At 40.0% G+C, this 24,430-nt stretch overlaps 2 protein-coding genes across 5 annotated transcripts in view; both read right to left on the bottom strand.

The window, feature by feature from the left end:
* Nucleotides 1–17,016, bottom strand: part of ino80 (INO80 complex ATPase subunit) — a 43,678-nt gene extending 26,662 nt beyond the window's left edge. For 2 of the 4 annotated variants that reach the window (XM_028040476.1, XM_028040477.1), the window contains exons 1-25: nucleotides 16,862–17,016; nucleotides 13,763–13,827; nucleotides 13,456–13,661; nucleotides 13,221–13,375; nucleotides 13,050–13,120; nucleotides 12,657–12,803; nucleotides 12,456–12,573; nucleotides 12,176–12,378; nucleotides 12,004–12,057; nucleotides 11,700–11,903; nucleotides 11,295–11,499; nucleotides 11,028–11,095; nucleotides 10,716–10,937; nucleotides 9,483–9,563; nucleotides 8,930–9,025; nucleotides 7,599–7,658; nucleotides 6,528–6,670; nucleotides 6,053–6,137; nucleotides 5,857–5,974; nucleotides 4,333–4,418; nucleotides 2,444–2,611; nucleotides 2,124–2,257; nucleotides 1,280–1,347; nucleotides 1,091–1,184; nucleotides 752–953 (exon numbers count right to left, since the gene is read on the bottom strand). In XM_028040476.1, the coding sequence (XP_027896277.1) occupies nucleotides 752–953; nucleotides 1,091–1,184; nucleotides 1,280–1,347; nucleotides 2,124–2,257; nucleotides 2,444–2,611; nucleotides 4,333–4,418; nucleotides 5,857–5,974; nucleotides 6,053–6,137; nucleotides 6,528–6,670; nucleotides 7,599–7,658; nucleotides 8,930–9,025; nucleotides 9,483–9,563; nucleotides 10,716–10,937; nucleotides 11,028–11,095; nucleotides 11,295–11,499; nucleotides 11,700–11,903; nucleotides 12,004–12,057; nucleotides 12,176–12,378; nucleotides 12,456–12,573; nucleotides 12,657–12,803; nucleotides 13,050–13,120; nucleotides 13,221–13,375; nucleotides 13,456–13,661; nucleotides 13,763–13,783 (3,009 nt within the window). In that variant the 5' untranslated portion in view covers nucleotides 13,784–13,827; nucleotides 16,862–17,016. The remainder of the gene's footprint in view (nucleotides 1–751; nucleotides 954–1,090; nucleotides 1,185–1,279; nucleotides 1,348–2,123; nucleotides 2,258–2,443; nucleotides 2,612–4,332; nucleotides 4,419–5,856; nucleotides 5,975–6,052; nucleotides 6,138–6,527; nucleotides 6,671–7,598; nucleotides 7,659–8,929; nucleotides 9,026–9,482; nucleotides 9,564–10,715; nucleotides 10,938–11,027; nucleotides 11,096–11,294; nucleotides 11,500–11,699; nucleotides 11,904–12,003; nucleotides 12,058–12,175; nucleotides 12,379–12,455; nucleotides 12,574–12,656; nucleotides 12,804–13,049; nucleotides 13,121–13,220; nucleotides 13,376–13,455; nucleotides 13,662–13,762; nucleotides 13,828–16,861) is intronic. The other 2 variants (XM_028040478.1, XM_028040479.1) reach the window with 2 other exon arrangements.
* Nucleotides 17,017–17,987: 971 nt separating this feature from the next.
* Nucleotides 17,988–24,268, bottom strand: vps18 (VPS18 core subunit of CORVET and HOPS complexes). The gene is made up of 9 exons (XM_028040605.1): nucleotides 24,166–24,268; nucleotides 23,902–24,043; nucleotides 23,301–23,392; nucleotides 22,540–22,790; nucleotides 22,083–22,436; nucleotides 20,185–21,447; nucleotides 19,408–19,617; nucleotides 18,920–19,156; nucleotides 17,988–18,760 (listed from the first exon to the last, which is right to left on the bottom strand). The coding sequence occupies exons 1-9, from the start codon at nucleotides 24,266–24,268 to the stop codon at nucleotides 18,464–18,466; spliced, it is 2,949 nt and encodes a 982-aa protein (XP_027896406.1). The 3' UTR covers nucleotides 17,988–18,463.
* Between the last annotated feature and the right edge of the window lie 162 nt (nucleotides 24,269–24,430).

Genomic DNA, 24,430 nt, shown 5'->3' with positions numbered 1-24,430 from the left:
ATATACAAAATTGAATAGTCTTTTCATGATAAATTTAAGACCTGTGATTAACATATTAAAGGTCAACTTACTTTTAAAAATGAATTTAGGACATTTTAAGGCTAAACTGTGGATTTTTGGGATTGCTGTTTTTACTATTTTCTCCACTGCTGTTTCATTGGGTGTATCAATAAATTTGAAAATATGACTAAATGCAATTACTTTGTGACGTTTAGTGATTCAAATCACATTTCTTTATGCAACTGGCATCCTAAAGAAGCACATTACGAATATTTAAGGGCAGCATTTGTGTGTATGGGGCTCTGATTGCTATGCCATGCAGTCACAACCGTTCCTTAATTTTGAATGATCAGCAATCAACCAATACTTACATGTGAAACCAATCTTACCCACCGAGCTTGTCTACATCTGCATAAGTCTGAAAATCTGGCACTGTCACATTTTGCTCTGCTGTGTTAGAGGGCTGACTGACAGACTCGCCCACATCTGTACTCGCACAGTTAATCGTTTTCACCTCACTGTTGTCGACTTAGCAACTTTATATATACCATTAAAAAAATCATCAGGTCAGACTTTTTAAGGATCAGCGAAAACAGAAATTGGTACACCTTCAATTTTTCCCATTGGACACTGGATTCTTTATCTCCTTAAAATCAATTTTTAATTATGTTTTTTAGTGTTTTATGATCTCTTCAACATTTCACAAGAGAATGGAAGGTGCCTGTGTGTGTCTCTGTTTTTTTTAACTAACCTGGAGGACGAGACTGGTTTGTGTGTTGGGGAAGGCGGTCGGTTTGTTGAGCCACAGGATCAGATCCTTGTGAGAAAGACACACACTCTTGTGCTGTATCCTCCCTCTGTCGCCTTCGTCTTGATGTTCCCCCATGGGGTCGAACAGCCGTTGATAGTAGAGCCGGTAAGCAGCTTTCATTGACAGGAAAAGACCTAACCACCTGAGAGACGGACACAAAATCACAAAATCTATTTATAAAAATTGGACCCCAAAACAAAAGTAGGGTAAACAATGCAGAATAACCGCTTCCATCATATTAAATTCCAAGCGAGTAAATGGATGACTTTTAACACTCACCTCACTAAGGTGCCTTGCAGCATCATATTGGACATTTCTGCTGGTGACACATCAATAAAGCGCAAGAAGGAGAAGCAGCTTCCTTTTTCGTCATCTGAGACAGAACAGCCAAAACACAAAGTGGTGAAAATGACGTCGCACACAGAATGGAGTTGTTGCCACGTTTTACGTTTTCTGCTTGGCGCTCACCTTTCCTATGAAAAAGGGACTGCTGGATGTGATTTGGCGAGAAAGGAGATAACAGCACTTGTAGTAATCTGAGAAAGATGAGAAGAGATACAAGATCAGGTTATAACAGTAGGTGTGAGGAGCAACACCATCAGAATGCAAGGTATTAGAAACGTAGTATTTACACCCTTAGATATTCAGGATTCAGTGGATTTGATTCGGATTTTATGTGACAGACCAACATAAAGGAGTGCATAATAGATGGGGGTGTACTCACCATCTTTACTCTGATAACCTTAAATAAAATCCAGTGCAACCAATCTCATTTAAAAGTGCCCTAGTCAGTAAATAAAGTTCATCTGGGTGAAATTTTAGCTCAGTATAACTATTACAGCTATTACTAGCTACAAAAAGACAAAACAGAGTAATGCACATGAGATGTCCAGAACTAATTCTGAGCTTTTGTGACAAGACTTGAATATTCCTATTCCCAGACAGTCTCCATCCAAACTGACTGAACCTGAGATATGCATTTTGGAAAAAAAACTGGTAGAGACACTAAAAACATGTAGCTGTGACTGGGATAAAAGCTCGCTCTAGAATGTTTTGTGGATGACAAAATATGACACTTAGCATGCATAAAAAAACTGTACAAGCCATTAACCTTTTCCATATACTACACAATCATTCACTCTATCACATAAATCCTATTAAAATAGATTGAAGTATATTGGCAACAAAACAAAAAAAGGGATTGATTAGTTTTTAACGACTTTGGATATTAAGCAGCAGCTTTGATTGAGCTGGTGTTTTTTTCTTTTGTTTTGTCTTTTCTTTTAGAAAGTTTCAGTGAAGAAGAGCGTACTTGTTCTTGGCCTGGTTGTGTGTGTGGACGAGACCATGACGGTAGAGAAACTTGGAAATGACGTATGGCTTGACAGACATGTGGAAAGGGGAGCGGGTTTCCTGACGCTCAAACAGGTCAGGGTGGTTGCAAACCTGCATACAAATATGCAATTAGAAGTGATTCTTTCTGAAAATACAAGTTGTGGATACATGATTTTGTGGGTAAATAGGAAAATATGCAGAAAAAAAAAAATCCACTTTGTACAGTCAAGTAGTTTCACATAATTTGGTTTACTTTGGAGGCTGAATAGAAAGAAAAACAAAAGTAACAGCACATGCCTTCCTAAACTGCATGACCAGGTTCATAAGCGAGGAAGTGGTGCTGCTGGCCTGCTGGGCCGTGCCCATGGAAGACTGGAGGAGGTCCTCGATGGAGATCTTGTTCCTCAGAGCCTGGTAGAGCAGCCTCTGACGGGACGTCAGCTGGCAGTAGGTCAGGATCTCAATCTGCAGAGTGGGAGAAGACAAAGTTGCTTTGAACAACACATTCATTGGGCCTCTCATGGTGTAACGGTGGGGCGTACGACCCATTAAAAGTGGCTATAGTCCTCGATGTGCCCATTTCCTGTCTGGTAACTGTCAATAAAGGCCATTACATTCAACGGGACTCACAGTTTATCATGATATGTCTTAAAAATATATATTTATATATTTTGCTCACTTTCTTTGCTAAAAAACAAATTACAGAAAATATTTTCAAAAAGTGGCCTTTATTTTAATCAGAACTTCTGTGAATTGAAAGGCAGAGTAGGAGCCAAGCTAGGAGAATTTTTGTTCAATTATGATAATATAGTCATAATATTAACCCAAAACAGCCACAATGTTATCACACCCAAAAAAAAACATCTTAAAATTATAAGAAAAGAAAAGTTATTTTAATGAGAACAAAGTTTCTGGTTTTCAGGTTCTAATCTGACCAGCTCAGTTTGTGTAATTCTTTCTTCGAATTAGACACAGTTGTTTCAAAGTATCTAAAACATTTTTACCAAAGTACAACTTCACAAGATGCTAATTTAATTTTTTTTTGTTTTTTGTTACTTTATTTTCCCAATATTACAATGTTATTCTATTTTTCTTGACTCTATGCTTGTACACATGTATCCATGTAATATTACGAGTTTACTCTCATAATTAAAAAAATAATTTGCCACCCCAAAATATTCTGTCTTTGTGTTGAGCTGAATTCAGAGTTCAAATAAGTAGAAGCTATATAAAAAAAATACTTGTGAAACAAGATGGCGGCCTCAAGTGTGCTGACATCTATCTGTACTATCCAGATTTTCCAAAAACTAAATCTTCAAAAACCAAAAATTCAATTCGTAGATAAAATAGATTTATTGCCCAACCGTACTCAGAGCTAATAAAAAAGGTCTTACTTTTTCTTATTCTCCTAAATTAAGCAATACCAAGAGTTACACCCCAAGTCAAATCTTCCAGGACTTTCATTTCAACATTTTCAGCTAGTTTTATATAACAATAACATTTAGAAGCAGCAAAGTTCTGATTTATACACAATTTACTATTTTATATAATTAAGCGTTCGCATTTAAGATTTTTTCTGTCAGGTACCGAGCACTGTTAAGTCTCACATTATAATCCCAATGTAAGCAGATAATCAAATGCCAGAATGATCTCACTGTGCAGAAACATAACAGAAGGAAAGGAAAAAATCAACAGAAAAACAAGAGACGACCAATAAGTGTGGAGAAGGAAGAGAAGTGCACTGGCAGGGCTGTTTGTGGGCGCTGAGATGAAGAAGTGAAAAAAGACAGATGTGGAGGAGTGATGAACTCTGCCATTCCTCTGCATACCAAAACGTAAGTGTGTGTGTAGCAGGAGGCCCTGAGTCCAGCATACATCAGGAGGATATGCCAATAAAAGCTTCACTCTCATGCTTATTGCAACACTTTATGTGTCACTGAGGTGAGCAAAGAGGCAGAAAGAGTGGAGAGCAGGAATAATTCACACAATTAGAATATGAGGTTTTATACCATACAGTTTTAGGTTGAACACATCTCAAAAATGATCAGTTTTCATTACATTTTTACAATAAAAATATGCCTAATCAATTAAAAACCCTCATTCCTCCTTGAAGGCAGTTCAGAACTGCAACTAATCCAAAAGATAGTTTGACCAAGAGGTTTGCTCAAACAAACAAATGTCTTTACCTTGTCTGAGAGTTCATTTTCCACGTCCTTCTTGATCCTGCGCAGCATGAATGGCTTGAGGATCATGTGCAATCTGGAAAGCTGATCTTAAAAGAGAAAGAAAAAAAAAAACACACACAACATATTACATGCAAAAGTATAGCACAGAGCACAGAGACCGCCCTCGTAAAAGTGTTCAATGACATCCATATAAATACGGACTGTGGCAGAACCACAGTGCTGGTTCTGTTGGACCTCAGTGCAGCTTTTGACACTGTTGATCATGATATATTACTGAATCGACTGGAGAGTTGGGTCGGACTCTCCGGTCCAGTGCTTAACTGGTTTAAATCCTACATAAAGAACAGGAATTTCTTTGTTTCAATTGAAAACTTTTCATCAAAGAGGTCAAAGGTCACATGTGGGGTACCCCAAGGTTCAATCCTAGGACCCCTTTTATTCAATATTTATATGCTCCCACTAGCTCAGGTTATAACAGGAAATAATATTAGCTACCATAACTATGCAGATGACACACAGCTCTACATTACAATGTCACCAGGTGAACTCAGAGCCCATCCAATCACTGAACAGATGCTTAGAACAGATAAATGTGTGGATGTGCCAAAACTTTCTCCAGTTGAACAGAAACAAAACTGAAGTTATTATTTTTGGACCTAAAGAGGAACGATCTAGAGTCAATGCACAGCTTCAGTTATTACAACTGAAAACCAGCGATCAGGCCCGAAACCTGGGAGTAGTGATGGACTCTGACCTGAACCTCCAGAGCCACATAAAGACAGTTACAAAGTCGGCCTTCTATCACCTGAAGAACATTTCCAGGATTAAAGGACTGATGTCTCAGCCAGATCTAGAGAAGCTCATCCATGCATTCATCTTCAGTCGTATTGATTATTGCAACAGCGTCTTCACAGGTCTGTCCAACAAATCAATCAAACAGCTGCAGCTGATCCAGAATGCTGCTGCTCGCGTTCTCACTAAAACCAGGAAGATAGAGCACATAACACCAGTTTTAAAGTCCCTCCACTGGCTCCCTGTAGCTCAAAGAATAGACTTAAAAATACTGTTGTTAGTTTATAAATCACTGAACGGCTTAGCACCACAATACATTAAAGATCTGCTGTTGTTGTATCAACCTTCCAGACCTCTCAGGTCTTCCGGTTCTGGTCTGCTCTGCATCCCCAGAACCAGAACCAAACGAGGAGAAGCAGCTTACAGCATCTATGCACCACAAATTTGGAACAAACTTCCAGAAAACTGTAAAACAGCTGAAACACTGACTTCTTTTAAATCTCAACTAAAAACCCACCTGTTTAGAATTGTATTTGAAATGTAATCAATTATGGAACTTGACTTAATGCTTTGTTTTGATTATTGATTCTATATTGCATTGTGTTTCTGTGTTTGTAATGATGTAAAGCACTTTGAAATGTCTTGCTGCTGAAATGTGCTATACAAATAAAATTTGATTGATTGATTGATTGATAAATAGCAAACTGAGGGAAACATTTCTGTTGCACTCACTCTCGTCGATGGCAGACTTGTTCTCAGCGTGGCTCTCGATGTCCTTGGAGAACCATTCGTTAAACTCTTCGTGGGAATCGAACAATGTGGGCATGATGAAGTGCAGCAGGGCCCACAGCTGAGAAATAGTGACGACATACAGTTGTTAACACTTCTGATAAGAACACATACATTTAAATGCATACACACTACAAACCTCAGCCATAGTGTTCTGGATGGGCGTCCCGGTCAACAGGAGTCTGTTCCGACACTGGAACTGCAAGAGGATTTTCCACCGAACGCTAACAAAAAAAAAGAAAAAAGTTCGTCACTGATATTAACATACGATCCACCAGTTACATTATGTGTTTTTAAAAGTAAGCACATTTTGATCAGTCTCCAATAAAAACTTGTATGAGCTGTACAGCTGTGGAAGTCAGTGGGAACATTTTTCCAGATGTTTTTGTTGATTTTGAGCTTAAGAACAGTGTCCCTGAAATCTATATCCTGCCTGATTTATGATGTGCCGACCTCACCTAATAGCTTTCAGTGTCAAAAATCGTTTCGGACTGCAGAGATTAACATTTCTCCTTTGTCGTAACTCTGCTAAACTGAGTCTTAAAACAACCAAGAATAAATATTAACATAACTAGCACAGGCAGCAAAACAGACATATTAAAAATCTGCTTTACCTGGAGCTGCTTTTCAGAGCCTGGGCCTCGTCCAGAACCATGTACTGCCACTTGACCCTCTGGAAGTACTTTACATCTTGGACTACCAGCTGGTAGCTCGTGATCACCACGTGAAAAGGTGCGTTTTGTGTATAAAGTGTTTTCTAAGTAAGAATTGGCAAAAGAGAGACACAGTTACAGACTACAAGAGAAAGAAAAATGACAGAAGAGAAAATAATTGCGTTAAAGATTATAAGCGGTTATCGTTTCTGAATAGATATCTGTTTTAGTATCTCTGTTTAGCATAAATCCAGATTAGCTAGCCTGAAGCTAACAGCTAAACAGAGAGACAAAGTCAACTTCTGCCATCTCAACAAAATCCTGTTAATGCATGGAACGCTATTTTAATAACCTATAAACAGTCATCATGTTTGCATTGAGCCATATTTTTACATAGAAGCCAAATATTATTTACACAGGAAAATGGAGGTTGGAGGCACTAAAAACCTTCCTGAGTGAAGCAAGAACTGGGTTCAGAACATTTAAACCATTTCCATTCAAAGTAACTACCTAAAAAAGTATGACAGCGTAAAGATTAATATAATAGAGTTCATGATTAGGCACCATATTATTTTTGCACTTGGGTTCTTGAAAGGCATAAAATGTTCTGGCCAGAAAAAAAAATTTGTTCTGTGTAAAAGTAGAAATGTATCTGATTTTGAATATTACATAGGTTGTTACTCTGACAGGAAATGTTTCACCAGATTCCATTTAAAATAAGCGTTTAGAAAAGGACAGTTATTGGTGGCGGATCGCCTCCTACCTCCATTTTCTGTATGAATTATTAATGGTCCCCATGTGGGAAAAAAAAAAACAGTCGAAAGATTGAAGATTAATAAAATATTGTTCTCATAAATTGCTATGAGCTTTTTCTTTTACATTGGAGTTGTTTTAAAACAGTGGGATTCTGCTTTGGTCTCTTACTACCTGTAACCTTCAGACTTTAGGACCAGACAATCTGGATTTTAAGTGTTATTTATTTTTACCAAAAATAAATAACACTCCATATATTCAGTATAAACTTATTTGTACCTGACTCCAAAATTTCCGAATAACTTTGCGGTCGTGGGGGTTCCCCCAGTACGGCAGCACCTGCGGGACACAAATCAGCAACGTGACAAAACGCAAAAAGCTGTATCGGCTGTTATCGGCGAATAGGCACTGATCAAAATAATCACCGAGTTAATCTACTCCCCCAGAAACTACCCTTCTCTGAACCCGTCACGACTACGATGATCAGCAAGAGAAAAAAACATAAGCACCACGGATGTTCACAGGGGAAACATTCGGGGTACAGCACTCACCGTAAATCACAGGCTAACCTGCTGATGTAGAACATGATGTGAAAAGATGTAAATGTCGCTATATAACTCAACACCAGCTGTCATTCCATTGTTTTCAGTCAGGTTTGCTCTCACAGCTCAGGAAGCTTATCTTCAGATTGTGTAATGGGGTCTTTTTGCACCCCATTAGCAAAACAAACTGGAACTGATTCTCTTCCAGAATTAATGATAAAGTAAGCTGAATATTGAAATGCGGAAAAACTTAAAGCGGTACAAATACTCTTGAATATTGGTAGCTTTTCTGTCTGTATTACTAAAACAAGCGAGCGTTTAGAGAGAGGTAAGAAACAGGACAGAGTGTGTGGTCAGGGTCCACAGTAAAGTAAAGTAAAGACATATTGTGTGTGTGTGTGTGTGCATGTGTATGTGGGCGTGTGCGGGGGTCCGTGGGGGTGCGTGTGTAAGCCAGCTTATGGCTGCTATTAAGTGTCTTGCAAAGGTATTTATGCTGAGATTAAATTACACACATTTGAACTTCGTTTAGCTTTTAGGTAATGTCTGAAAACAAGGTCCCTCACTTTTGTTTGGGGGTATCAGAGAAAAAAAAGTGGTGAAAACTATTTGATTTTTTTGAACATTTTAACATCCATGTATCCTTTCGTTTCTAACTTCATGATTATGCACTGCTTGGTGTTGGTCTATCAGGTAAAATACAGTTAAGTTACATTCCGATGTGTGCTTGCAATGTGGAATAAATGGAAAAGAAAAGAGTTAAGGATTATGAAAACTTTGGCAAGTACATCCATCCAAGGGCCAGAAAGGCCAGCTATGTTATGCGAAAAAACTAGTTTTCAAAAAAATCTTACAAATTCAAAATAGCCTTCTATTGAGTAAAAAAAATAATGTTACAATACTGTCCCCTAATGGATGTTTGTAGTACAAAAAAATCAACCAGTTTTAACATTTTTGACACATAAATAGAGAAGAGGAACAGAAAATAAAGAGACAGAGATTTCCGAGAGGAACGTTTTCTGCAGGTGTTTCCGTTGCTGCATCCAGTCGGCATTTACAGATTCCCACCTTGAATTTGGGCACAAAGCGGCTGAACTCCTGGTGCCAGTTGTTGAGCGTGGACGCTGGAGAGATGATCAGGAACGGACCCCAGATGTTGTCTCTCTGCGGAGGAAAAGAGCAGACGTCATCAGCTGCTAGTCTGCTACACCAGGTGGTCTTTGCGTATGCGGTTGAAAGTGGGACCCGAAAACAGGAAGTCCTACGAGGAACGCAGCGCGCGTCATTCTGTCATCGATCTAAACAAGCCGCACACCCTCTGATTACCACTTCTTCCCTTCTTAAGAGGAAAAAGACTAAAGCTGGCAATTTCACTATTCACATTTGTGAAATCTGATATATTTACTAATGCAGTCAAATGTTCCAACACCTGCAAAAAAAAAAGAAAAAAAGCAGAGTTGCAAACCAGGAACTCTTTAGAGGAAGCAGGTGCACAAAGAGGCAGCCCGGTAGATGTTTCCACGAGTGAAAAACAATAGCGATGAGATAAAATTCCAGCATGTTATGGAGGAGAGGTGTAAATGAGCCCGCCGCCCCTTTGACCCAGTCCTCTCTCTCTCACCTCTGCTAGGTGGGCCAGCAGGGCGATACTTTGAACCGTCTTCCCAAGTCCCATTTCATCTGCCAAGATTCCATTTATCCCCTGTGGTAAAGAGAAGAAAACAAACAGAGAGTTAAATTACTCCATGGGGGCTTTAATAACGTAATTTTATGATTTGCCAAAAAGGACACAAAGCAAGGATTGCACAACTAAAATACCTTAAAGTTTGTGTTTTGACGGACCCTGACCACACACTCTGTCCTGTTTCTTACCTCTCTCTAAACGCTCGCTTGTTTTAGTAATACAGACAGAAAAGCTACCAATATTCAAGAGTATTTGTACCGCTTTACGTTTTTCCGCATTTCTAATTTCGCAACCCCACGGATATTTCTTTACAGCAACACAATTGCGAAGTAAAAACAAAACAAAGCAAAAAAAAACATACTTTTTTTTTTATCTGAAAAGTGTGCTTTGGATTTTTATTGTTCTCATACCCTGACAGCGATGCCAGATCGGTACACACCTAGTGCTTTTTCAACATTATAACATTATAATCGGGAACATGGAATTCATTTTCCCCTGAGGCGAGCTACAATGCTGATTCAGCTCACCACACAACACATGTCCTTCTAACAATCCGAGACGAGGTTGTGCCCAGAAAACCTCTGCAGTGTTTTTGTTTAAGGTTTCCATCTTGTGTAATAAGGTTTCACTTTACATCTCTGCTGCGGACTGTGCAGCTAGACTCAGTATCTCACGATTTTATTTTTTTGCTTCTTTCACACTTCCCAAAACCTTCTGCAATATTTCACAATACTGCTGCTGAAAGACCAAAGGTTTGTTTTCTTTACAATTCATCTTCGAGGTATACATTGTTTTGTTTTTTTTTAAAAGGATAATTCATCATGTGAAGTGATACTGGTGAGAACAAACCCAGCCCATGCTTGGAAAGACTCAGCCGTCAGAAGCTGCCCCTTAAATAATATAGATGAAACTTAAAAAAATATAAATAAATAATAATCAGCTGGTGAAGCAAGTCAGATGATATTCAACTTCAAAAAGTCATATTACTTCTTTGAAGTATGTGTAAATTTATGTATATATATATTGAGGCCTGGTTACATTTTTAGGCTAATGCTAATGATGTGATTTGGAAACCAAAAAAGCAAAACAATGTTCCAAAACCTAACAAAAAGAAAAAAAAGCTTTCAGTTTTCCAGTCAAGTTTTTACTGAGAGAGACAGACAAACTTACCTGTTCATAGAGGTTGGCCAGCCAGTTCATGCCTTTGAGTTGATATCCCTTAAGTTTTCCGTTGAAAATGGTGGGCTGAGGAATGTCCTCGCCTGCTTGGATGGAGGGGTTTGACAAACTGTAGCTCTCTCCAAACCCAGAGGCCAGTCCTGAGGACATGCTGCCCGCAACATGCAGAGAGGCACTGCGGCTGTCTTTGGCCTCTTCGTCAAACATCCTTGTCTACGTGAAGAGACGACAAAGGGATATTTAAGAGTTCTTCTTTTTGTAGGCGATGACAGAATTTCCATAGATGGAGGAATATCAGCTTACTCTCTCTTGGTGAATCTGATAAGCTTCTCTAGCATTCCTCAAAGCCTGCGATTTGTAGTATTCACTGTCTGTAAGCACATAAAATCGTTTGATTGTGTATAATTAGAATCAAATTGAATATGAGGTTTTTATTGACCACACACGGTATTGGTTGAACAAAACAAAGTAAAACTGGAAATTTGGTATGTTTTTTTGTTTTTTTTCTTACAATTGCCTCACATTGTTTGTCTAATAAATCAAATAAATTGCTCAAACTGCTTATCATACCATAATCCTCCTGTCCAACATTGACCATCACGCCTCCTCCCACATCAATTTGTCTCTGGGACGAATTGTCTTCAAGCTTTCGCAAAATGTCCTCCTGCGTCGTGTCCCCTTCCGGTGCCCCCATGCTGGCTTTGCCGCTCATAAAATGAGCGTACAGCTCCGTCTGAGTGATCAAAAAGTTCAGCTTACGCTGCTGACGTTTAGCCTGCGGAGAGAGTAAACTTCAGTGCATCCAAGATTGTAAAGGAACATTTTTCATGTCAAAATTCAATCCCTTTGCTCAATAAACCTCATTCTCAGTCCTTTTTAGTCAGAAAATAGTGAAATCCAATTGAATGCCTTTTCCAGGCTGTGTAGGAACCCCGTTCTAATGTCTCCATCCACATCGACCCTGTAGTGACCTACCTCTCTCATCTCTTCGTCGAGTTTCCGCTGCTCCAGAGCTTCCTTCTCAGCTCTCTTCCTGTGCTCTTTTTCCACTTTGTCATATTTCTTCCAGTAGAGCATCATCTCCTTGGTGAGGCGTCGCGCACGGGGCAGCGTCTCTTTGCAGTTCTTCTGAGCCTGGATGGCGGCACGCCGGACCTCTCGCATGCACTGGTGGGCCAGCTGGAAAAACACCAAGCAGCTGTTAAGGCTTACAGCCATAAAATAACTTCACAGCGTCTGTAAAAGTTTATTCTAAGCACGTAGTCGTGTGTTTGCTTACCTTTTTAGCGTTGGTGAGTACTACGTTTTTGGCAGAAGTCTTCTGCTTGAAAGACTGCAATAAAGATGAAGAAAAATAAAGGTTACTAAGGACAAAGAACAATCTTCAGATTATATTTTGTCCATAATCGTAGAGCAAATGCGGGTTTGTCTTTTGGTTCTTACACACTAACCTTAGGAACCTCCTTTTTAGCGATGGTGAGCCACACTTTACGCCGCCGTGCATTCAGCTGTTCAACAGTGAGATGTTTTTTCTTCACCATGGGCAGTGGAGCATCGTGGGAAAACTTTGCAAACACCTTGGTGATATATGGACGCTCCTCGTCGAGAAATTCTTCACCTCTTTTCTTTTTCTTCTTCACTTTCTTTAATTTTCCTAAACAAAACCAACAACAACAAAAACGTGGAATATTTTATGCGTTTTAGCACTAGCATCATCACGTCTTCCCTTACCTTTGATTTTCTTCTCATCTTTAATTTTCTTTTTCTTCGTGCCCAGGTGGCGCTGCTGCTCATAGAAAGGATCATGACTTGACAGGAGTCCTGTGCTGTAGTACTGATACTGATAGAGCTGCATGGAGACATGCACACAATTATTAGAAGGGGAACTCTTACGTGGGCAGGACTCTTAGCATGGATCCCGGTTGCTGGCACCTCTCGGTCGGAGTAGAACTTGCTCTGATGCTGCCGATTGTGACGGTGTAACCGAAGCATGTCGTGAAGCTCCTCCCGAGACAAACTGAAGTTAGCGTCGTCGGACTCTGCGTCAGAGTCTGTTGTGTCGTCACTCAGGAGGATGTTCTGCAGAAGACACAAGAAAGGAGGCTAAGACGGAATGCAAATGGTTCAAAATAAGCCAATGAAAAAATGGAATTTTTTATTGGAAACTGGTGTTTATAATTAATAACTATCGCTAAGCTATATCACTGTCAAGCCTACACTAATAAACTATCAAACAGTTGTTTATTGACTGTTAATTATAGTATAATTAACTATAAATTAACTGGTTCGTTAATGCTTACATGCATAAAATAAAGCTGCTATTACCTTGAGCCATTTTCTGTTCTTTTTCAACTTTGAAAAATTGTAGAGATTCGTTTTATCGGCCTTTTGGTCTGCTGGATTGAAATGAGAGGAAGAATATTATATTTTATAAATAAACGTGATGCAGTGAGGTTTGTGCAGGAGAAAAACATGCGACTCTGAACGTCCTCTTACCTTTACCTTGTAGTACTCCGTTAAGGGGTTTGCAGTCTGATAGCGCATCTTCTTGCTCGCATGGCTCACTCTTCACGGACAATGCTGCGTGTTGGTTGGAGGCGTCCAGGGAAAGGCCCGACCCCAAAGCGCCATCGCTGTCGTCGCTATCGTCGCTACAATAACAACATGAAACTTTAGTGCATGCAAATAGCTGCCGTCCGTCCCTGTGACATCCCCCCCCTCTTCTCTATACCTTATGTCTCTGTTAAAGATAGCAGCGGTTTGTCGCAGAAAACTGTCCAACTTCAGAGATCTTTCCAAGCGCTGCAGATAGAGAGGCTTGGCCAGGCCAGAGAGCCCCGGCGACCCATCCTCCTGGCGCCCATCTTGCCCTGACGCCATGCAGCACTGACTCCTCTGCCCAGCAGGGCAGAACCCTTTACTGAAGAAATGCACACACTGAAAATGAGTAAGTTATACATGACAGGAGGGGGCCGAAAGGCTAATTCCAGGATGCGCAATATTCTAGTAGCACATAATCCATGCACGAGGATCTTTACCTTTTGGTTAAGAAATGGCATTCCTCTTGAGTCCAAGATGAATTACCTCACAAAGGTGAAAGAGTCTAGAAAAGAAGAAATCCAATCATTTTCTATTACATGTACGCCTGTCATATTTCAAATTCTAAAAGTACAGAGACAGCTATTTACTTACATTCTAACAGTTTGTTAATTCTGTCCTTTGAGGACATGTGTGATGTTGATAAGGCTCAAAATGAAAATGAGTTTGACACCCCTGCTGTATTATTGCTTAGAAGCACAGTTTCTCTAATTATGAAATGGAGGAAGTAAAGAAGTGTATTCATGCGAAAAGAAATATGTATAAAAAACTATAGATGAAACGAGGGTCACTATTAGAGCAGCAATTATCAATTGTTTTCATAATCGTATATTCTATTGATTATTGTGATGATTAATTTGATATATATATATATATATATATATATATATGTATATATGTATATATATATATATATATATATATATATATATATATATATATATATATATATATATATATAGTACAGACCAAAAGTTTGGACACACCTTTCTAATTCAATGGGTTTTCTTTATTTTCATGACTATTTATAAGGCAAGAAATCCCACTTATTAACCTGACAGGGCAGGTTGACCTATGAAGTGAAAACCATTTCAGGTGACGACCTCTTGAAGCTCATCAAGAAAATGCAGAGTGTGTGCAAAGTAGTAATCACAGCAAAAGGTTGCTACTTTGAAGAAACTAGAATATAAGGGGTATTTTCAGTTGTTTTACACTTTTTTGTTTAGTGCATATTTCCACATGTGTTATTCATAGTTTTGATGCCTTCAGTGTGAATCTACAATGTCAATAGTCATGAAAATAAAGGAAACTCATTGAATTAAAAGGTGTGTCCAAACTTTTGGTCTGTACTGTATATATAAAATCATATTCTTTTTATTGTCTGAAATGCAATAACAGCACTCCTTTAGTGTATACTTGATCCTTAGTAGCAAAGGATGCATCCAGGTAGCTGTAATACCTGGATGCATCCTGTAATACCAGGTAATACTTCTAACATCAAAATGTGAAATCCTCAGCCCTTTCTGCTTCACTTAACATCAAGTGAATGGATAGCAGTAGGAAATTTTTTTTACTGAATTTCTGGGTAGAACATATTTACAAAATATGTTTTTAAAATCTTTTTTCAGTCTGTACACTCTAGTTAATGTGTAATTGTTTGCTAAATTAGTTGAGTATTATTTCAATAATCAATTCATCTCAATTAATCCAATTGATTATGTTAGTCCTTGTTGCTAAATTATAGTAATTCATAGGATTACACTAGTGAACATATGTGCTTCTAATATGGAAATCCTGTATATATATATATATGATTTTATATTTCACAGACAAATTGGTAATTGGAGGAGACTTTAATATGTTTCTGGATATATACCTTGATCTGCTCAAAAAGATTTTTATTAAACAATTAATGACTCCATTTTTGAGAGCATGTATAGCTCATAAAATAAGCAAAATACATTTATGCGGTGCACAATTCCAGGAGGATTGGCACTCCCAAATTTCTTACTGTTCTACAGGGCCTCAGCGATAAAGGCTTTAAATTTCTGGCTCATGTAATGCCTCAAATTATGGGAGTTGTGATCAAGTCACATCTAATGTTTATTACTCTTGGAGTATCTGAAACCTCGCAAACATTAACCAAAACTGGACCACAATTAATTTTTTATTGTCTCATAACAGCACAGGGGCGGGGAACAAATAAATGTTCACTTTATGGAAAAATAAGAATGTGCCAACAATTAAGATGTGGATAGAGGGCATAACAAAGACATTCCATTTGGAAAAAACAAGATGTGTTTTGAAGCATAGACTCCAAATATTTGATCAAACTTGCCAACCCATTATGAGATACCTCGCTAATATGGATGTAGCTCATGAGTCGGCCAAATAGAATCCATGATATAAGCTTTGCATCACTGGTTAATTCTGTTAAATTGGTCATACTAAGATTATACTATCTGTAAAACTGCTCTGTTTTGTTTGAGGATTTGTAGATATTTAAAGTATTCTTTTAATTGAACTAAAACATTTCTAATGACTGGAACAAATCATTTTGAGTCGCGCTGTAAGAGTCCCAACTTCAATCTAAGGCAAAGAATCTATGGCAGTGGCAGGAAAGACTAGAGTGACAGACTTTAGTCACAAATTGAAAAAGAGGGTTCAGTGTTTGAATCCAGTGATGTCAATATAGCTTTTTACAATAACTGAGAAGGACACAAATATATATTTTACATGCTATTGTTGTGTGTGTGCGCGTTTGCATGTGTGGGTCAAAATAAGCAGGAATTTCCAATTGTAATTATTAATGCGAATTGGCATGCCTGGTTTGCTTTAGACGTGTTAAAGATTTTATTAAAAACAAAGACAGGCTTTGTTGTTTTTAGAACACAGAAACGTGCTTTATTATTACTATTTGTCTGTCATATTTCGTTATGGAGAAGCAGATCCAGGCGAGTGCTGATGGAGGGCTCCTCTTGCTAGCTAACCTTCGCACGGTTAGCATACAAGCTAACGACCGTTAGCTGGCTCCGATCATTTATAGACAGGGGTCAAGGTGCTGGTGCACACATGCGCTGACAGCTGTTTATTAAACCAGCCCTAAAATTCAAGTCAACATTGATAGATTCCTTCAGTAGCCACCAAATGTAATGAGACAACTGTTCGTTGTAATATTTTTAACGTGGTTTATTATCAGAAATGCTAGCTGGCTAGCTTATCAGAAACGAAGGAGTTCTGACGAGGACATCGTCTTACGCCATAAATATGAAGTATTCAAACTGGTTGTGTCTCTTTAAGGCCACCACCTCCCAGCCTAAAGAATGTATAAAGATATATCAGTTTAATAATAATTTGTTGGGTTGCTTGCTGTTACGACACCGAGGCCCACCTCCCGCGCCTCTCATACCCTTGCAGCGGGTAATAGCGGAGGCTCGGCTGCCTGGTGTATGCACGATCCCCATCTTTTAATTCTTTCTCCCTCCTGGCCATCTTCCCCATTGCTCCTTCGCCATAACAACCACCGCGGAGTCTCTCACCTCAGCCCCGTGTCCCCCCTCCGGTCCCTCTCGTCGCTGCTGCCGACTCTCGGTTCTGTGGCTCCAAAATGGCGGTTTGAGGCACCAAGCGAGTCCGTGAGCTTTGAGTCGGCAGCAGCAGCAGAGAGGCGGCCACTTTCTGTTACTGAGAGAGCAGAGACACGACGCCATGGCCAGGTTACAGCAAGGAGCAGGCGCTTTAATCAATACCAGATAGAGAGACGAGAGTCAACCGGTATCTTTGAGCCAACACCAGCAACCAAAAAAATTAGCAAGATTTCTTTACGGTTAAAAAAGGTTATATTACTCTCGCATATGACATTGCAAGTCGTATAAATATGCATAATACAAGCACGACGATGAATTTCCGATTTCGATTGATAGTGTCTGCTTTCTGCGAAGATTGCCGAACTACGTCTTTCGTCACCACAAGGGAACTCCGTTTTTGGTAAGATGAGGTAGCAGCAACGTTGAAGAATTTTTAGGGTAGAGTGAATAAACCGGATTTTGCTTTAAAATATTAATTAAAATGTTAAAAATACCCTCCATAATATTGCTTTAGTAAAATAAAGCAACGTCTCTTTCATTTCTATAACTGTAATGTACAATCTGTTTGTTCCTAGAAAACACAACAAATCTTACATTATTTGTTGTGAATATGGCTGACTGGATACATTAATCTTTAAATTTATCATACTCGGTTCAAAAGATACATTTTTATACAGATGGAATACTTTTGCTTGTTATAAATATGCAATAACTTTAATGTTGAAGAAAACAAGTTACTGCTTTTCATTTAACCATTTTCCTTACATATAAGTACAATTTAAGAAAAGCTCTCATGTTTTAGATATCTAAACAGTACAATTTACTTTCAGATTTAAGTAACTAAACTTTTTACAAACTTGAGCTCGAAGCCAAACACTTCTGGATCTTTGCCTTAATCTGCTGCTCATACTGTGCTTTCACATCTCCAGAGATTTCCCTCTAAAGCCACATTAATGTGCATTTAATTTTGTACCCTCAGTCTAAAACGAGTCGGAATATTTCATCAGTTTTAAACAAAATTTTTTCAACTTCAAAACTTGGATTTTGATGTTGAAAAAACCCCAAGTCTTGCAGCAACTGAATCCCAAAATGGCTTTAATATGAAGTAAGTTTATTTTCCACAGTTACTGAATAGTAAATTATTACAGACCAAGAAACAGAACAAACAAAGATGCTGTTATGTGTTATGTTTTCAGTGCCAAACAACCACACGATGTAATCCTAAAAGTTGTATTGTGTGGTGACAGCTGCAGTTATTGGCACATTTATGCAATGTACTGTACTGACGGCAAATGTTTGATAATACACCATCTTGCATCATCTTTAACAAAGTCAGTTCTTGACAATCGCTCATTAAATACATATATACAAAGTGCAAAGTTTGTTCCATCAGATTGACAAACTGACAGCAAAATAAGGAGGATTCTGTAAATCAGAATAGGCACTACCAACAGGCAATCATACAAATATCGTTTTCTACTGAGTTCCTTGGTCCTACAGGCTTCACGGACAAAAAGGAAAGGCTTTTGCATCGTCGTTTTCAAACAGACGCCTTCACAGCCAGCTGGATTTGTCCTGTTCAAATTTCTGTGGATCAATGAAAGGCTTGTCGATGGATTTGATCATCAGTTCGCCACAATACGCGCACTCAGACGCTACGATGTCATCGATGTCCGATATGATCTGCTCACGGCTCGTTGCCCCAATGCCCTTTCCCAGACTGGCTGTGTCCCCTTCCTCCTTTTGAGCAGTACGGTGGCGAGATTTAGAGGACTGTGTTGTAGCAGCCAGTTTCTTCTGGAGCTCTTCCAGGCGATTCTGCTTGAAGGCTGACAGGTGAGGGGTCACTTCCTATATGGTAGGAAAACAAAATACGCAAAAGAAATCACATCTCGGTTGCTAAATTAAGGTTACTGCTTAAAGAATTCTCAGTTCATAAAGCCTTCCTATGAAACATTTCTACAGCTGTACTATGGCTGGAAAAAGAGGAAGTTTAGGCAGGCTTTTTACCTGAAACAGGCAGTCGTTATGGAACATGTGTCCACACAGAAACAAATAGAAAGGCCTGTTGAGTAACGGGAAGTCACATGCCGCACACTTTTCTTGGGAATCCACAACGCCGTACTTATTCCTCATTTCCTGGATGTCTTCCCTGATTCGTTTAGCACTCTCCGTGGCTTCCTCCATTTCCTGCTTCAGCTCCTCGATGTGCTTGTTGTACTCCTCCAGGGAGCTGCAGATTGCCTCCTGAAAAAAAGGATTGCATTTCTAAAACAAAACAAATATATTCAACATTGTGATATTTTCTAAAGATTGTAAGCAAAGTTCCTAAATATACTCTGCTGTGTCATTTTGTATCAGCCACATCCCACGGAAGCTGATCATTTCTTAAAATCACACCTTACTTTCTTGTCACACAATATTTGTTACACTGTGCATTAATCCAATTAATTATGGCTAATAGAACAAAATTAAAAATAATCATTGATGATGAAGACCTTAAAGTGGTCAATGGTGACAAAATCTGGAAAGAAAGGCAAGATGTCTTCGATCTTGAGCAGGTTGCAGCTGGACAGACAGTTCATGGCTTTCTTCACATCCTTCTCCTCCTGCACCACATGCCTGGCGATCTTCAGCCAGAGCTTTTTCCTCATCTCCTCGTCATCCTCAGGCAGATCTGCGCAGGACTTGGCCAAGTCCACGTCAACCTATAGACAAGAGAAAACCTTTCTAAAACCACATTTAAAGCATGTGAAGAATTGGAACATGCTGTACGAGCATTAAAAGGGACTTATTATGCTTCCTTGAACAGGTTCTGATAGGTTTATTGGCTGTACAAAACACATTCAAGTGTGGTTTCAAGTGTGTCAATTCAATTCACAAAATCATTCTTAAATAGTGCGATTTTAGTCTTGTGAGTTCTGCCTATTTTGAGTTCATTTAGGGCCTCGTCACTTTAAATCCAAATAAGCTGCTGCTGGCCATGCCCCCCAACTCAACAATTACACTTGCACATGAAAATGACTGCAAACAGATTCACAATTATACAACTGTACATCTTTGAAAAGCAAAAGTGGAGCCTCCTGCATGACCAACAAGAATGCAGCAAGTGCTTTCTTCATTGTAAGTCAACAACAAAACACTTGGGTGTTTTTTTTAAGTGCTTGGGCTGTTATTAGAAGCAGTTGAGACCCAAATGGAAGTGCAAAAAAGTGCAGCAAGTGAATTTTACATAATAGGCCCCCTTTAACAAACCAAGAAGGAGCATCACTTACTTGTAAAGCCAGATCCACTGCCTCCTCGTGCAGTTCCATTATTCTATAAACCAGCACACAGGCCTGAAGAAAGCCATGCTCTGCACACAACCTGAGTGCATACTTCAGGTCATAGTGGATCTCTGAGGGGTGAGTACCTGCCTGTCTTAGATATCGCAACAGAGAGTCTGACTTGTACTTTGCATAAAGTGACAGCAAGTAGTTATGAATGGCTTCCTCAGTGACATTCAGCTCGTAAACACAGAACTCCATATAGCGGATGGTCTCGTTGATCTGCTGGGCGCTGCCCATCTGGCTGTAGTTCATCAGAGCCGGGATGAGCTTCTTCGGGTCCAGCCTCTTGCCCATCTGGATCCACGCATTCACCACGTTCTTGGGAATGTGCTGCATGAGGACCGGCGAGAACTTGTAGAAGAGCTTTTCGTCGCAGTGCTTGGCGAGCACATCCAGGGCCGCGCTGAAGTTGTCGTGCTGACAGTAGTGGGATATGACCCTCTCGTAGTCCTGCATGACGACCGAGAAGTAAACCATGTCGTCCACGTTGCCATGGCTGGCCAGCAGGTCGTAAATGGTGCCGCGGTTGTTGAACAGGCAGTCCCTGTGCTTGGAGCTGCTCAGGAACTGGCGGAACTCGTCTCGGGTTTCCTGGAAGATGAGGCTGTTGTCGTCGCTCTCCAGCTGCCCGAGTCGGTTCAGGTAGAGCTCGGTCAGCCAGGTGACCAGCAAGGTGATCTGCGTTCTCTCGCTTTGTTTCAGATTGTTCAGTTTCTTCAGTAAGAACTCCTTCAATGCTTCTTCTTGTTTTGCTTCGATGAATTTGAGCGCTATTTCTTCGAAGTAGTTCTGAGTGAGTGCGTAGCACTTGGCGCTTTCCAGGTATCTCCTGTTCTGGAAGCAGTACTCGGCCTCCTTAGCTAGCACCATGTCCATGCATTCGGGCCGGTCGCGGCAGTACTCCTTGGCGAGGTCAAACTTGTTCATGCTCATGTACATCTGCCAGACGTCCCTAGACTCGCGCTGGATGTGATATCGGAAAACCGCCCGCTCCGTGTAGATCCACACCAACCCCCCAATCGGATCTTTGATCATTCTCTTAAGGGGGCCAAATTTATCTGGGAACACATCCTCGTACACCACCTGTCCGTTCAGAGTGCAGATCGCCTTTATTCGGTCATGAAGCAGCAGCAGGAAGTGGAACTGTGTCAGCACAATGGATATGGGTTTGTTCTGGCTAATGTCAATATCCGGTGTGTATTCCCATACCTGGATGGTGGTAAAAGAAAAGATTAGCAGAAGGTTTATTGCAGAGAAATGTGAGAATGACCAAAGTTAAGGCCCCCACATACTTCATCTGAAGCAGAACAGGCGACGCGCAGCCGCATGGATTCAGTACGTTTGTATTCGCACACACCTTTCAGACAACAGGACGGACCAGTGTGGGGGCACCCCTTGAGCTTCTGTATACATATACAGAAGCTAAATCTGTATATGGTTCCCCCTCTCTCCCTGTGTTCTCTATTTTGCTTTTACAAAACTATCACAGAGTTAGCGCCACACATTTCTACCGACAGCCTCCTCCTGAATGGAAATTTTGACAACGTTACAATTTCCATCCAGGAGTTGCTAACCATTCACCAATCATATTATTATAATCGTAATATAGTGAAGAATGCATTTCCCCATAAAGCACAGCAACAAACTTCTGATCAATCAGACAACAATTCGCACAAAGTTCTTCTGGAATAGTTCAACCAGGGTATGGCGTCGAGTTCGGTAGGCAGACAAAATGATTTTTGACATTTTTGTCATGCGTCTACGTCAATGACAACCAATTTTGACAGTCATGTACGTGGGAGCCTTTAATCTTGAACAGGTTGAACCGTCTAGCAGATATTTACCTGGACGTCACTCAGCAGGGAATCGGGCCGGACGTAGTCCAGCTGGCCATAGAGAACGCCATTACCCATCATCCAGGCAAACGCTTTGGGGAAGTTCCTAAGTTTCGCTGTGTAGAACGTAATCTCACTGTATCCCATGTTGGCTGGGAACTCCTGGAAACTGGGCAGCAGGTCTTGGTTCTGACTGAAGATGGTGCTGAGACCTTGCTGCTCTGACCCTTCGGCCACCTTACCCACAAACTGGAACAGGCGCTTGCGGGTGGTGGCAATGATGAAGTACTTGTTTTCTGGGCTTCGCTCTATCTCCAAGCAGCAGACTGGTGCTGGCTTGCCATCCTCTTCCAGGGAGTGGACCTGCCACAGGACAAAATTAAGTAAGCATTTAGTCACATGCAACAGGAATAAATAATATAAACAGTCGCAAAAAACAAAAGGGAAACTTCAATCCAACACTTACCTGTCTGAAGTACTGATCCGGGTTGGTATTGAACAGGCTGCCCTCGTTCGCAGAGATCTCCGCTTCAAAGATGATCCCTTGACTGGTGCCAACCAGGATGGGCCCTGTGCTGGTCTCGTTGCCCAGCAGCTTATTCCAGCCCACGCTTTCGATGAGGTGGCCTCTCCAGCGGGACAGACTGCGCACCTTCTGGGTGTTCCTGTTGAGGTACAGACACTCGCTGCTATACAGGCTGATCAGCAGATGGGAGCCTGGGGACAGAAAATACAGAGGAAGATTTAGCTGTTGTTTTTATGCATTGCATAATCATACCACTGTCACATTACTTTGATCAATTATGGTGTGTGAAGGTTGTGCATTTGGAATAACAACACGTCTGAAAAACAAGAATAAAGTACAGAAAGGTGTAGCGACTTGCCTTTTTTATAGCTGCACAGTAACAACAACAAATATAATAGGCAAAAATCTTTGGTGAATGTCTTTTGTGAATCTTTGGAGTAACTGGGGCTAAACACAAATGCACTAATTCTGCTTGTAAAAAGGTATGAATATCTTATAATATGAGGTCACAATTATGCATTTGTTTGTAGTGCATTATTGCATGAATTTCCAATTAAATATATTATGTGTGCTTTTAATTGGACAAAATGTAAAAAAAGTACAAGGGTTCAGAATACTTTTGCAGCAACATGTTGTTAAATTATTGTTTTGGACCACTTGTTTTATATGATAACATATTCGTATGTATTTTAAAATTTTACCTGTCGGGTCCAGGAACAGTTTGTACACTTTGCTGTCATCTTTCCTTCCTAATTCGGCTTGATTGAGTTGATCTGGTTTTGCCAAGTCAATCCTGAACAGAACCAAAAACATTACCGTCAAAAGCATGACTCGGATGGCAAATAATCAAATCAATCAATCAATCAAATTTTATTTACATTTCAGCAGCAAGGCATTTCAAAGTGCTTTACATCATTACAAACACAGAAACACAATGCAACATAGAATCAATAATCAAAACACAGCATTAAATCAAGTTCCATCAATAAATTTGTAATTGATTACATTTCAAATACAATTCTAAACAGGTGGGTTTTTAGTCGAGATTTAAAAGAAGTCAGTGTTTCAGCTGTTTTACAGTTTTCTGGAAGTTTGTTCCAAATTTGTGGTGCATAGATGCTGAAAGCTGCTTCTCCTTGTTTGGTTCTGGTTCTGGGGATGCAGAGCAGAACCAGAACCGGAAGACCTGAGAGATAACTGACGAGCATCACCAGAACACCTTGAATAATCACGAGAACATGTAACCTTTGTTTTAAAACAATCAAACGAAAACATCACAGAACCCCACTGATATTTTTTTACCTTAACAACGTGTCTTTTCCCAGACTCATGCAGAGCTGGTTGTTGCAGACTGCCAAGTGATTTATCCTCTCCGGTGGAGTGAAGTCAATCCTCTGTTTGTTGAATATTGGCTTTTCTTCTTCCAGTCTGACATTCACAAAGCCTTGGTTAGAAGGAAAGAGCAGCGTTTCAACGTTGCAGGCCTTGGTTTGAACGTAGTTTTGCAATGCAGTGCTCTTTAATGCACTGGTTCCTCTTTAGCTAAAGAGAGCATGGAAACCTTACCTGAATGTGTTAGCCCGATGTTAGCAGAGCTCAGGCGGCTGTGTTGCTGAGAATTGTGCCTGATGTTTTGAGAATCCTCATACTCATCAAGAATAGAAGCCATAATAAAATGAGCAGAGGAACACTTATTTTACGCCCTTCAAATGACTAATTCAGATGGTCAACATTAGCTAGCTAGCTAGGTTTGGCAACATGCACAGTTATATGTTCAGCTAACCTATTTTCTTTCTCAATTTGTAAATAAATCGAAAATAAATACGCACAG

Source organism: Xiphophorus couchianus, chromosome 15 (assembly GCF_001444195.1).
Source record: "Xiphophorus couchianus chromosome 15, X_couchianus-1.0, whole genome shotgun sequence".
In the NCBI taxonomy this organism is placed as follows: domain Eukaryota; kingdom Metazoa; phylum Chordata; class Actinopteri; order Cyprinodontiformes; family Poeciliidae; genus Xiphophorus; species Xiphophorus couchianus.
This window is presented reverse-complemented; position numbering and strand designations above follow the sequence as displayed.